A 13,962-nucleotide genomic window follows, 5' to 3' on the forward strand; every position below is an offset into this window, starting at 1 on the left:
ATAATCCAGAGAGAGAAAGAAAGAACTCTGATACAGGGTGTACATGGGTGTATCTATGTATCTGTGCTTCCATCCATCTCTGTTTCCTTTTTCTTTTTTCTTTTTGGCTAATGAATCTCTCGTCTCTTAATACTTCTTGCTGTTGGCCAAAGCTGCACACATTCACTTATTCATTAATTCTCTCCTAAATAAATATTACATGATTATTTTGAGCCAGGTACAAGAGGTATCCAGGTGAATAAGGCAGATCATAGTTCCCACTCTGTGGAAAGAGACAGCCAGCCATTGACAAACAAATAAGTCAACCAGATAGTGTTAGTCCTTTAAAAATAAACCAGGGTAGTGTAAGATAAAGAGTGACTGGTGGGTACTGCTTCACTTAAGGTGTACCTTCACAAAGTCTGTATGCCCCCTCCTCCTTTTCATCATCATAACCATAAATAAACCTGGGAAATATCTGGCCCATAGTAACTTAGGAGATGTGTTTGTAAGAATCATGTAGGAGGCAGGAATGATGGTGGAACTAAGAGTGGGCTAGAAACAGCTCAGTGGGTGTAACATTCTGCCTAAGGATGATGGATTTTGGGGAATATAAGATTTGAAATTAAGCCAGGCAAAACAGAGGCTAGGGCAGGGCAAAATATAACAGGATATGCCAGCAGCTTGTAGGGAAGTGGAGATTGGAGCACATGGTAGTGATATAAATAAGCATTCCTCATTCTCAGCCAGTAATGATTAGAACAGTTGCAACTTATACTTTAGAATATGCTATTTTAAGAACATAAATAATGTTTCAAGGCTGATTTGGAATAATCATTTTTACGTTTGTTATGTTTTTTTCCTTCATTAGTAGTCATTTTGGTATATAAATGTTACATATGACGTGAGCATTTGTGAATGGCATAATTTTTCTTTCCAAACCACCAAGTAGTCTGTTTTAATTTAAAACCAGCAAAAGTGCTTGATAGAGGCATAGTAATCACACCTTAGTAGAATTAAAAGGCATGAGGTGCAGCCGAGTACTTTCACATCTTGTTAGTCACACTCCCTGGAGTTTCATTTTGATAATGAAATGACTGTTTTAAGCTTAAGCTCTGGAAACTGCCAGTCTTTCCTTAAAGTCTGAACAGAGATGTTACTTGTTTTATAAAAAACTGGGAAGCTACATTTGAAGGAGATGTAGCTTTTCTGATGATTTATTTTATGAAACATTGGTATGCTCTACTCAGAGGGGTATGAATGCTGGAGGGCAAAGCTCACTGGGCATTTGGTAGGCTCTCTGTTGAATCAGGTTTCTGGCGAGCCTGTGCAGGTGAATGTTTATACTATAGGCATATTTTTTATTGGTTTGCATATACCTGTATTCTTTCGTGAAATATTACAATCATCCTTTTTCTCTCTTTTAGAAAAATGGCATTCCTACAAAGAGAGCACGAAATGATGAACATGAGGTATATCTAAAGGTTTTTATCTTTGCAAATCACTGTTATGCTGTCTGTTAAAGATCTTGATAGTTTTTATTTTTAAAGTGCATCTAGAATTTTTCTCCCTGCAAGCTTTCATGTGTGTTCTGATTTTTTTTTCCTCATGGCGGTTCTTTAAGGCAGCTAGGAGATATAACCACTTCACTTCATAGGTAAATAACCCTAGAGAATCAAGACGTGGACTCAGATTTTAGGAGCAAGTTATTTATCATAATACATGATCTAAAATAAATATACTTCATGAAAATTGGTCAGTTTACCTTTTTTTATTATTATTATAAGGGAGTTGTTTTGAGAAACAGTTTTAGAATCCAGGAACGACAGAGAATAAAATAGTCATGACAACTATGTGTTAAAACATATTCTGAATATACCTTTCAAACATGTGAATGTCAGACCTTTGATGGTTCTTGCCTTAGGACAGTACATTTGATTGATGTCTGTCATCCAGTCTCTTGCTATCAGTTCTCTTATCCTCCTGATATCCAGCTTTTCCTAGCACTTTTCTTCCTTTCTGTCCCCTTTCTAGCCTTATTTCCATCTATTCACTACCTCAACTGAAATTTATGCCCACAGTCTTTGAATCCATCTCCAAGCATAGCTGTGGAGGCAGTTTAATTCCTACCACCTCTTCCTGCCTACGCTCGTTCTTTCTAAAGTGGTATTTTTTGGAATGGTCCTTGAACCATCTACCCTGAACTCACAGTGTTTGCTGAATTTCAGATTCCCACCTCAGAGCCACTAAATCTACGATTATGACAAGGGCTCCAAGTGCATCCTAAATACTCTGGAGTTTGAGAGCCACTGCCTTAGGTTTTAGTTGAACAGACACTCAGGGGCTCAAGGCTTTCTCGACTCCTGGGACTTGGCCTTTGTGTATTAGCCTGTAAGCAGTTGTTTCAGTGGGAAAATGTATTCTAAGTCTAGACAGTGAACTTAAAATGTAATTCTTAGAATGTGATTTATATATTAGAGACTGCCCGATTTGAGTTTATTTGAAATTTTGAGAGTTTGAGAAGAAAGAAGGGTAATTTCTTCCCTTTGTTTCTCCCAAGTAAATATAACTTACTGACTGCATTTTCATTACTGGTTTTTCCTTGACTTTTTAAGCAAAAAAAATATAAGAAAAATATTAGGAGAAAGAAAAGGCCTGAAGGAGAAGATAAATTCCCCCTGCTACAAATACAACTTTCTGACTTGATTTGTACCTCGTAATATCTTTTTATTTTCGAATAAATTTCAACAGATCATTTTTGCTGTATAATTAGGAACAACAGACTAACACTGGCTTTAAAAATTTACAGCCCGTGCGTGATTCAGTCAGTGAGAAGTAAGGCAGGCTGGAAACCATCTCTTGGTGAACAGGAACAAATGATGAGGGGAGAGGAATTTCTAGAATGTGTGGTTTGCATGCTTAGAATTCAAACCTCAGCTATTGAGGTTTTGGCCTAACTCAAATCTCTGGGAGGGGTTTTGATAGGCGTCATTATGTAAGGCGATTGTCCCTGCCTTGGTCTTCTCTGTCACCTCTAAGTAAGTATTCATTCACATGCATTTGTTCTCTGAGACCAGGCTTTCAGGGGTGAATAACTTATGTGAACAAATGCCATGTACTTAGGCTTTTCGTTTTAACAGTTCCTTCAGACATGTTTAAACAGGTGCAGGGGTGCCTCATGAAAGAGCATAGAAAATGAAACAACAGCAGGGCTGTGTGTAAGGTTGCTTAAGATAGGTGTAAGACATACTTCTCGGAGCAACTGTTGAGAATTCATTCTCAGTTTTGTTCTTTATCTCGTTTTTGGTATATAGTCTTGCCTTTTATAACTTTTAGACTTATCTAAGAAAACCTAGAAGCCATCATTACTTTTGTGACTCAATATATATTTATGTTTAATTGTGTAAATGACATTCTTTGAATTAACAGCATTCTGTGTTTAACTAAGAAACTACCAGATACTGTTTATCGGTGCTGAAAACCTGAGCTTTTCAGCTCTGGCTACACATTGAAATCACTTGGAGAGCTTTTAAAAATAATCAATGCCCTGGCCTCACCCACTACCAACTGAATGTGGAAAGTGGGGCTCTAGAAATTTTATTTTTTCAATTGATAAAAGCTCCCCAAGTGATTTTGATGTGTGACAGAATTGAGAATAATTATATTAAACTATTGCTTCTTAGATGATCCATGGTAAAAGACTAGCTTTTCTGTTTGTTTGTTTCCAATCTTTTGTGAACCAATGCTTTAAAAAAAATAAAATGTAAATTATAAGAAAAAATGAAATTCTGACCACAATATTTTATTATTAGATTCAACAGGCATAAAAATTGCTCAAATAACTCTGAATATTTCCAAATGGATCACTAACAATCACCTTTCAGGTTGGCCCTGGTCCTCGACCACAGTTTAAATAGCACTATTTTAAACTATTCCTGCATTGTGATAAATTGTTACTGATGTCAAAACGGCATATAAGCCAGATTTAACTTTAGGACTTTATGAGACAAACTGTTGGAAATTATTTTTATTCACCATTGACCAAGAATTTCCTTTGTTTTAAACACTATGAAGTTCAGAAATGATAAAAAGAAGCAGTGGTCCTTTTGTTACTTTGGGGAACCTTAGATCACTGTATATGCAAACTAAGTTTAGAAAAGCATCAGTCTCTTTGTAACGTTTCTGTACTGTTAAATTTTAATAACTGCCTATACAATAGCCTTAATTTTACTTTATTTTTATAACTTGGATTTAGATATGGTTTTATAATTTTCAAAGTATTTTACCTCATTCTTTATATATTTTCATAGAAAATACAAATTCAAAGCTGATTATACATTTAAAGGGAGTGTTTTTCCATTTTTGCCTCTCTAATTTATTTTACAGATTGGAAAATGAGACTGAGTGCTTACATGATGAGCCCACTATCTCGCTCTATTTTACTTGACAAAAAAAGAAAAAATAAATGTTTCCTGATTCCATTCTAGTTCTGTCATGGTGCTGCAAATGTATTTCCAGAATGTAGTGACCTCTAACACTGTGCTTTAGGCAACTTCTCTACTTTTTTAGAGGAGATTTAAGGCATAGATAGAAGTGTGATATAGACTATAAACATTTTTGTGTGAAAGCATTCTCATAAAGAAGATATGTGAAACAATAAAGGATAGTTTTTTTTTTTTTTCTTAATTGCAGAATGTGTTTAATATGATTGTAGAAGTACCTCGCTGGACAAATGCTAAAATGGAGGTATGCCTTTGGATATGTGCTATTAATATTAAATGGAAATTATAACTTAATGAACGTATAAAAACTTTGTTTCTTGATTTCAAGTTGTTTGCCGTGATATTTTTAGTTTGGGATGGTCAACAAACATCTTTATGGTTAAAAAATTAACATTTTCAGGACCTTCTTTGATTTTAATTTCAGAAAACAAAATATTATTCAAAGCTGCATATACATTGTAAAGAGAATGTTTTTCCATTTTTGCCTCTTTAGTTGGTTATATACGTATTTTAAAAATCGTCCTGAATTCCCCTTTCTTTGAAAATGTCAGATATTTTCAAGGTTTCCTTAAATAGACTCTGAGATGTATTTATTTCATGGACACAAGTGAAACTTGTGGCTGGTGGTTGTTTTAGTGTCTGAGGATGTCCTTTAAATTTTGCTCTGCTAGGAATGAAGCATTTTCCAGGACAACTGTTGATTTATAATCACTATCTAAGAATATCTGATGTTCTCCTGCTTAGTATTTTTTTTTTATCTTTTTCACGAAACATGAACCCATTAAGAACTTTCTTTTTACTTTTCAGAATTTTATTGTTCCATCTTCAGTTAGCTAAGATTTCTTATAGTTCTGAGTTAAGTTTAATTTATGGTACCTAGTTTGTTTAGTTATTTAAGCCTTTTTACCACCAGTTTGGATGTGATGGTAAGTATTATTTCAAGTATTTAAATTAGGGATTATTGTGAAGTGTGTATTTTCACATTTTTTCTTTGGAGAATTGTCAGTTTTATCCACTCCTGGTGCTATTTTTTGGTTAATGTTTTAATAAGTAAAGATAGATTCTTCTTTAGGTATGATATTTCATCATATTGCTACTGTTAATTGTTGGCTGTAAGCAACTATCTGGAGGTTCTATTCACTCTAAGCAGAGGTTTTTCATTCAGACATGGCTTCAGTTATTTTTTTGTTCACATTATAATATAGATTGTTTTTCTCTCTGAGTAGCAATTTAAGTATGTTTGCTAGAAAAGTAACTTTGAAATGAAACTACTTGGTATGACTCTTTGAGCTCACTTTATTATCATAAGATTGATGGTAAAAAGTCTTAGATTAGTAGCAAAAACAAGTTGATTAATCTTAATCTTTTTGCCATTAAAATCATTTTATTTGTTTTAGAATAATGGAGGGCATAAAAAACAGAGTGCCGAAATATATAATCTGATGTTTTCTTTCTAGATAGCCTTTCTTAAACAGTACTATAAATTAGTAATAAGAGCTGGCTTAATTTATTTTAAAGCACTTTTTATCAGTAAGTTTGAATATGAATAGTTAGTCTGAAAACAGCAGATATTAAAAACACAACTTGATATAGGATTAATCATTTCTCATTCTCCTTTATCCCCTCCACCCTCCTTTTTTTACCCTCTGATCTGCTTAGATTGCCACCAAGGAGCCATTGAATCCCATTAAACAAGATGTAAAGGATGGCAAGCTACGCTATGTGGCAAATATCTTCCCTCATAAGGGTTATATATGGAATTATGGTGCCCTCCCTCAGGTAACATTTTTGTTATAATGGTGAAACTTTTCTTTCTTCTGCGTAAATTGCCTTGTAAATCCTGTGAACTACTTGAATTTAAATCAGTTCTGAGGACATGTCGGTTGAGAGATCAGTAAATTTGAAAATTTTTAATGTGGAGTTTTATTATATCAATAAATTTTCTTTCAAACCATATATATGTCCATACTCAAGTTCTTGGAGTGAGGTATATAGAACATTCACATTTGGTATTTTGACCACATTTCTCTTTCTGGGGTTGGCTATTAAGGTTAATGAAAAAATGTTTAAGCAAAGCTTTATCTGCAGTCATTCCTTTGGGTCTGATGTTATATATTTATAGAAATTCATGTATTATTATAATGATGACATGAATTTTTTTTCTAGTTGTTACTTTATTGAATATTATTTTTAAACTAACTTTTTTCACGACTCATTGTAAATTGACTTAGGTAACTTTACTTATTAATGACCGTTTTGAGTTTATAATTTTTAGTGGAAAGCAGTGAAAAAAAGGAAAACAAGGGCTAAAAAACGGTAAAGCAGCATTGTCTGAGAGAATAACACTGTTTCTTGTTTTGCTTCCTTTCTTACCCCATTTTGTTTTCCTCCTGTATCTCTTCATTCCTAGGAACTCTTTTCATATTATTTGAATGAGTAAAATGCAGAATATGCAGAACCAAAAAGTCTGGGTGTTTGGGATGGAGAGAAGCATCTACCTTTATATTTATGAAAGCCATTAGAGTACATACTGTCAGGAGACTTAATTTTTATATTTTACTTAATTTATTAATTTTAATGTTTTACATGAAATTATGAAATGCTTTTGGGGAAGTATCTGAGAAAAGGGGGTCTGGCTTTATTCAGTCTCCCAGAATAGCTAGCTGCATACATAGAATGAGCATTCACAGGAAAAAGGAGAAAATTGTTTTTTAAGAGCTTGGCTGTCTTTGCTGCCGTTAGACCACCTGCGTGGATGCATCCTTCTTTAAAATGGGTGCTTCTGAAATGATGTGCTGAGAATGAGAAAATCTGTTGAAACCATAAAAGCTGGGTTTCTGACTGTAAATAGACATTCTGTTTGATCTAACAGTAAATTAGTAAAAAGGGTTCTGGAAAGCTTAAAGATTCTGTAGGAGAGGAATATATGGATAGGGGGAAAGGCCAAAGAAGCCATTGAATTAGAGTCAGACAGAAACAGAGGTATAAAGCAGAACAGGCAGAGGATAAACTCAAGTTCATTTATTTGTTTATCTCATTAAGCATTTATTAAGGATTTATATGCTAGGCAGTATACTCATTGTTGGGTATACAAAAACAAATGAGAAATAGATAAATGATCAAAGCAGCATAGTAAGTGGCTAAGCACATAGATTTTGGAGCCAGATTGCCATTTACAAGAAATGTGACCTTGGGCAAGTTTTGTTTTTCTGTGCTTCACTTTCTGCATCTGTAAAACAGATGATAAAGTACCTGCTGCATATGGTACATTGAGATTTAATGAGTTATTGTAATACATGCTTAGCATAACAAACTTTAATCACTTATTATTATTACTTCTATTACTTTGATACTATTATTACTGTATGGTCCATTCTCTAAAGGAATTTACTCTCTCATGGGGGTGATCAACAGCTAAACAGTGGTAACTAATATAGCACTTCAGGTGATTCTAACTCATCTAGTAATTTCATTATTTTATTGTAAAAAAATTAAAAACACAAACCTATTGATAGGAAAGAAAAGAGGTGAAAAATGGTCAGTTAAAGCAAAGAGACTTCTGTAGTTTATCTGTGTAAAGGCTTGCCAGTGTTTTGTGCCCTCTAGATGTGTTCTAATTTTCAAGGGGCTCTTAATCTGTTATAGTGTTATTTGTTACATAGAGTATTTCCTTTATTAATTACAACTGAATTAAAACCACAGCATTGTCTTAATTTGTTCCCCTGCATTCACAATTGCCTCCCTAAATTTCATATTCAATTTAGTTTCCAAAGGGATATTTTAAAACATAAATCTGCTAATGTTTTTCCCATGTGAGAACACGTCAATGATTTCTGCTTTGTAAAGGGTAAAATATAAAATTCTTAACATGGCTTCTCCAACTTTATGTGATCTGGCTTCTGATTACTTTCCCAGCCTCATTTTTTTTAAGCAATTTTATTGAGATATATTCACATACCATACACCCCATTCAAAGTGTACAATCAGTGGCTTTTAATGTAATCATAAAGTTATGCATTCATCACCATAATCAATTTAGAACATGTACATTATGCCAAAATAAAAACCCCATACCCCAATCATCTCTCAAGCCTTCCATTTATCTCCAGGCCTGCTTAACCATTAATTTATTTCTATCCCTATACATATGTTTATTTTTACATTTTATACAAATGAAATCATATCTTTGCACTTTGTCCTACATATAAATATGTTGTACTTTGTACTACATATTTCTTTTACTTAGTGTAATGTTTCTTTTTTAGAGAAGTAGATTTACATAAAGGTCATGAAAAAAATACAGCATTTTCATATACCCACCTCTTGTTTACATTTTACATTAATGTGGTACTTGTTACAATTAATGAAATAATATTAAAATAACTATTAACTATAGTTATAGTTTGCAGTAGGTACCTTTTCCCCATTTACTACCCTATTAATACCTTGTAATAGTGAAGTACATTTGATCTAGTTTATGAAAGAACCTTTTTATATTTGTATTTGTTTTAGTTTGCAAAAATTGCTGGAATGCAATATACCAGAAATGGAATGACTTTTAAAAGGGGAATTTATTAAGTTGCAAGTTTATAATCCTGAGGGCATAGAAATGTCTCAACTAAAGCATCCAGAGAACAATACCTTAAGTCCAAAAAAAGGGCTGACGAGGTTCTGGGTTTTTATCACAGCAGAGGAGGCACATGGCAATGTCTGCTAGCTTTCTTTACTGGCTTCTTGTTCAAAAGATTTCCCTGGGGGTATTCTCCCTCTGCATCTCCATAGGTTTCTGGCTATGTGGGCTTTGTTGACTGTTTCCAAAAGTGTTGCCTCTTACAGGGCTCCATTAAGCAACCCCACCTTGAATGGGTGGAGACACATCTCCATGGAAACTACTTTATTAAAAGGTACCACCCACAATTGGGTGAGTCATATCTCCATGGGAATAATCAAAAAGGTCCCACCCAGCAGTACTGAATGAGGTCTAAAGAACATGGCTTTTTGGGGGTACACAACATTTCAAACCGGCACAGTATTGTTAATCACAGTCATCACCCTCCGCAAGATTTACTGTGCTATACAATGTAATGTTTTAACCTCTTTTCTTCTGGTAGCATACATGACTAAATTTCACTTAATTCAGTATAACTTGGCACTTTAATTATACTCACAATAATGTGCTACCATCACCACTATGCATTTCCAAATATTTACAATCAACCTAATTAGAAATTCTGCACAAATTAAGCATCAGCTCCCCATTTTCTAGTCTCATTCTATCTCCTGGTAATCTTCCTAGATTTTATGTCTAAGAGTTTACATATTATAATTAGTTCATGTTAGTTAGATCATACAATATTTGTCCTTTTGTGTCTGGGTTATTTCACTCAAAATAATGTCTTCAAAGTTCATCCTGTATCAATATTTCTTTCCTTCTTACAGCTGAATAATATTCCAATGTATGTATATACCATATTTTGTTTATCCATTCATCGGTTGATGGGTAGTTGGGTTGATTCCATTCTTTGGCATTTGTGAATGATGCCACTATAAATGAGCAAATGTCTGTTCAAGGCTTTGTTTTCAGTTCTTTTGGGTATATACCTAGCAACAGAATTGCCAAATCATAAGGGAACTTTCTATTTAGCTTTCTGAGGAACCTCCAAACTGTCTCCCACAGCAGCTGCAACACTTTACATTTTAATCAGCAGTGAATAAGTGTTCCTATTTTTCCACATCCTATCCAGCACTTGTAGTTTCCTGTTTATTTAATTGTGGTCATTCTAGTATGTGTGAAATGATATCTCATTTGGTTTTGATTCACATTTCCCTAATAGTTGTTAAAGAGACTATTCTGTCCCAGTTGAGTGGACTTGGGAGCCTTTTCAAAAATCAGTTGACCACAGATGTGGGATGCATGTGTGGTTCAGTGTTAGAACGATCACCTTACATGCGGGAGACGTGGGTTTGATTCTCGGAACATGCACCCCTCCCCCCAAAATAATCAGTTGACCACTGATATGAGGGTCTGTTTCTGAACTCTCAGTTTGATTCCACTGGTCAATAATCTATCTCCATGCCAGTGCCATGCTGTTTTTACTACTGGGCTTTATAATATCCTTTAAAGTTGGGAAATTTGAGTTCTCTCACTTCATTATTCTTTTTCAAGGTGTTTTTGGCCTTTAGAGACCCATTACCCTTCCAGATAAATGTTATGATTTCTGCAAAGTAGGCTTTTGGAATTTTGATTGGTGTTGCATTGAATCTGTAGATCAACTTTGCTAGAATTGACATTTATTTATTTATTTTTGGGGGGGACTGGAAATTGAACCTGGGGCTCCTGCATACAAGGTGAGCATTCTACCACTGAACCACCCATGCACCCTGCTGGAATTGAATTTTAATGACATTTTAGCTTTCTAATCCATGAACGTGGAATGTCTTTCTATTTATTTAGATCATCTTTCATTTCTTTTAGCAATGTTTTCCAGTTCTCTGTGTACAAGTCCTTTACATCCTTGGTTAAGTTTGTTCCTAGCTATTTGATTCTTTCAATTGCTGTTGTAAATGAAATTGCTTTCTTGATTACCTACTCAGATAGCTCATTATTAGTGTATGTAAAAACTACTGATTTTTGCATATGGATCTTTGCTGAACTTGTTTATTAGCTCTAATGGTATTGCTATAGATTTTTTAGGACTTTCTAAATATAGGAGCATGTTGTCTACAAACAGTGAAAGTTTTACCTCTTCCTTTTCAATTTGGATGCCTTTTATTTCTTTTTCTTGCCTAGTTGCTCTAGCTAGAACTTCTAGAAAAATGTTGAATAATAGTGGCAACAGTGAGCATCTTTGTCTTGTTCCAGATCTTAGAGGGAAAGTTTTCAGTCTTTCACTATTAAGTAGGATGTTAGCTATGGCTTTTTCATTTATGTCCTTTAGTATGTTGAGGAAGTTCCCTACTAGTCTGTTTTGAAGTGTTTTTGTCAAGAAAGGATGCTGAATTTTATCAAATGCCTTTTCTGCAACAGTTGAGATGATCATGTGGTTTATCTCCTTTGATTTGTTGATGTGGTGTATTACACTAATAGATTTTCTTATGTCGAACCAACCCAGTGTACCAGGAATAAAACCCACTTGGTCGTGATGTTTAATTCTTTTAATGTGCTGTCAGTTTCAATTTGCAAATATTTTATTGAGGATTTTCTCAACTATATTCATTAGAGAGATTGGTCTTTAGTTTTCTTGTAGTATCTTTAGTAGGCTTTAGTATTAGGGTGATGTTAGCGTCATAAAATGAGTTAGGTAGTGTTCCCTCTTCATCAGTTTTTTGGAAGAGTTTGAGTAGGATTGGTATTCTTTTTGCTATGCTTGGTAAAATTCACCTGTTAAGCCCTCTGGTCTTTTCTCTTTTTGGAAAATTTTTTATGAATAACTCAGTCTCTTCACTTGTGATTGGTGTTTAGAGGTCTTCTATCTCTTCTAGAATCAGTGTAGATCGTGTGTTTCTAGGAAATTGTCCATTTCTTCAAGTTGTCTAGTTTGTTGGTGTGCAGTTGTTCATAGTATCTTCTTAGGATTTTTTAAAATTTCTTCGGGGTCCACGATAAGACCCCTCTCTCATTTCTGATTTCTAGTCTGATTTCTAATCTTCTAGTCTGTAAGATTTTATTTATTTGCATCTTCTCTCTTTTTTTTTTTGTCTTTGTCAGTCTAGCTTAGGGTTTGTCAATTTTATTGATCTTCTCAAAGAATGAAGTTTGGTTTTATTGATTATATCATTTTGTTGTTCTGCACATTATTTATTTCCACTCTAATCTTTATTATTTCTTTCATTCTGATTGCTTTAGGAATAATTTGCTGTTCTTTCTCTAGTTTCTCTAGGTGTTCAGATAGATCTTTGGTTTTAGTTCTTTTCTTCCTTTTTAATGTAGGCATTTAGTACTATAAATTTCTCTGTCAGCACTGACTTTGTTGCATCCTATAATTATTGATATGTTGTGCTCTCATTTTCATTCATCTTGAAATATTTACTGATTCTCTTGCAATTTCTTCGAGTCCACTGTTTTCAGTTTGCCAAAGCTGCCAGAATGTAATATATCAGAAATCGATTGGCTTTTAATGGGGGTTAGTCCATTTACAAATTTACAGTTCTAAGGCCATAAAAATGTCCAAATTAAGACATCAAGAGGAAGATGCCTTCTCTGAAGAAAGGATACTGGCATCTGGGGTCCCTCTGTCATGTTGGAAAACACATGGCCGGTATCTGCTGGTTCCTCTCTCAGACTCCATTGCTTTCAGCTTCTGATTCCTGTGGCTTTCTCTCTGAATATCTGTAGGTCTCTCTTACCATCTCTGGGGCATTTCTCTCTCTGCTTTCTCTCTCAGTGAATTCTGCCTTTTATCCTCATAAATGAGTTCAGTAAAGGATTAAGACCTACCTTGAATTGGGTGGTCACATCTCAATTGAAACAAACTAACCAAAACGTCCCACCCACAATAGATCTGCACTCACAAGAATGGATTAGAAGAACAACTCCAAGCTACAACATCCACTACTTGTTTAAGAGCATTTTTTTAAAAATAAGCAGATAGAAAGTTTATTGAATACGCATGTGAGAAACCATGTGGATGGCACTGTTGCAAGGCAAAAGGGGTGAAAAGCAAAAGGCTCTGCCAACGTGGGGCCATTTACTTTTATAGATTAGTTTTACCTTCCTGTTTGGTGTCTTTTCTCCTACTACCACCCCCTTCTTTCCAGGACACTGTCTAGGGGTATATAGTTTATTTGGGTTAGTCAGTTGACTTGATCTTTCTCCATAGATAACTCAATCACTGGAGGTTGTTTAGCTCCAGATAGGTTGGCTGCCACCAGGTGTTTCCGGTGAGTGGGGAGCCCCTGTGCAGTGTGTCTATAAGGCCCCAGATGCTTCTGACCTTGATTAACTGACCTTGCTCAAGGACTTGTCTCCCCTCTCAGCTCCCTTTTCAAGCCTGCCTCAACTTCCCCCAAAGAGAGTTCTCTCCCCTCAATCTTAAGGAGTGCTGAGGGATGAAGGTCTGTCTTCTGTAGCTGCTCTTTGCTGGTCAGGGGGTGTAAGCCCTGCCTGATGGGCCCTACCTTTCTGTCTATTTCATTTAAGTTGGGAGGGGAGGAGTCCGGAGGGATGGTTGGACAACTAAAAATCCTCACATCACCATTAGTTTGGTGTGAAAGTCTTCTAGTCTGTAAGAAATAAACTTGGTGAGAAGCTTAAAAATGCAGGGGCTGATAATAGCAAGAGGATAGAATTGAGTGGCTCTAGGAGAGGCATTAGAGACTGAGTAAGAGTGTATCTTAGCTGGGCAGCTCATTCTTACTCAAGTGGGAATTAAGAGGGCACATGTGCCAAGTTAAGGGATATAGGAATGAGGCTTAAAAAGGGGCTTGATTGATTGGCTGCACCTTTGGCTGCCCTGTCAGCCCGGTTGTTCCTGTGAGAGAT

General features: G+C 35.1%; 1 protein-coding gene across 1 annotated transcript in view; it reads left to right on the plus strand.

Annotated features, from left to right (window-relative positions):
- The window catches only part of PPA2 (inorganic pyrophosphatase 2), a 120,921-nt gene that overhangs the window by 19,252 nt on the left and 87,707 nt on the right, over nucleotides 1-13,962 (plus strand). Inside the window, exons 3-5 of the mRNA XM_077142642.1 lie at nucleotides 1,407-1,451; nucleotides 4,672-4,725; nucleotides 6,141-6,260. Of these exons, the coding sequence (XP_076998757.1) occupies nucleotides 1,407-1,451; nucleotides 4,672-4,725; nucleotides 6,141-6,260 (219 nt within the window). The remainder of the gene's footprint in view (nucleotides 1-1,406; nucleotides 1,452-4,671; nucleotides 4,726-6,140; nucleotides 6,261-13,962) is intronic.

This window comes from Tamandua tetradactyla, chromosome 24, assembly GCF_023851605.1.
Source record: "Tamandua tetradactyla isolate mTamTet1 chromosome 24, mTamTet1.pri, whole genome shotgun sequence".
Lineage (NCBI taxonomy): Eukaryota > Metazoa > Chordata > Mammalia > Pilosa > Myrmecophagidae > Tamandua > Tamandua tetradactyla.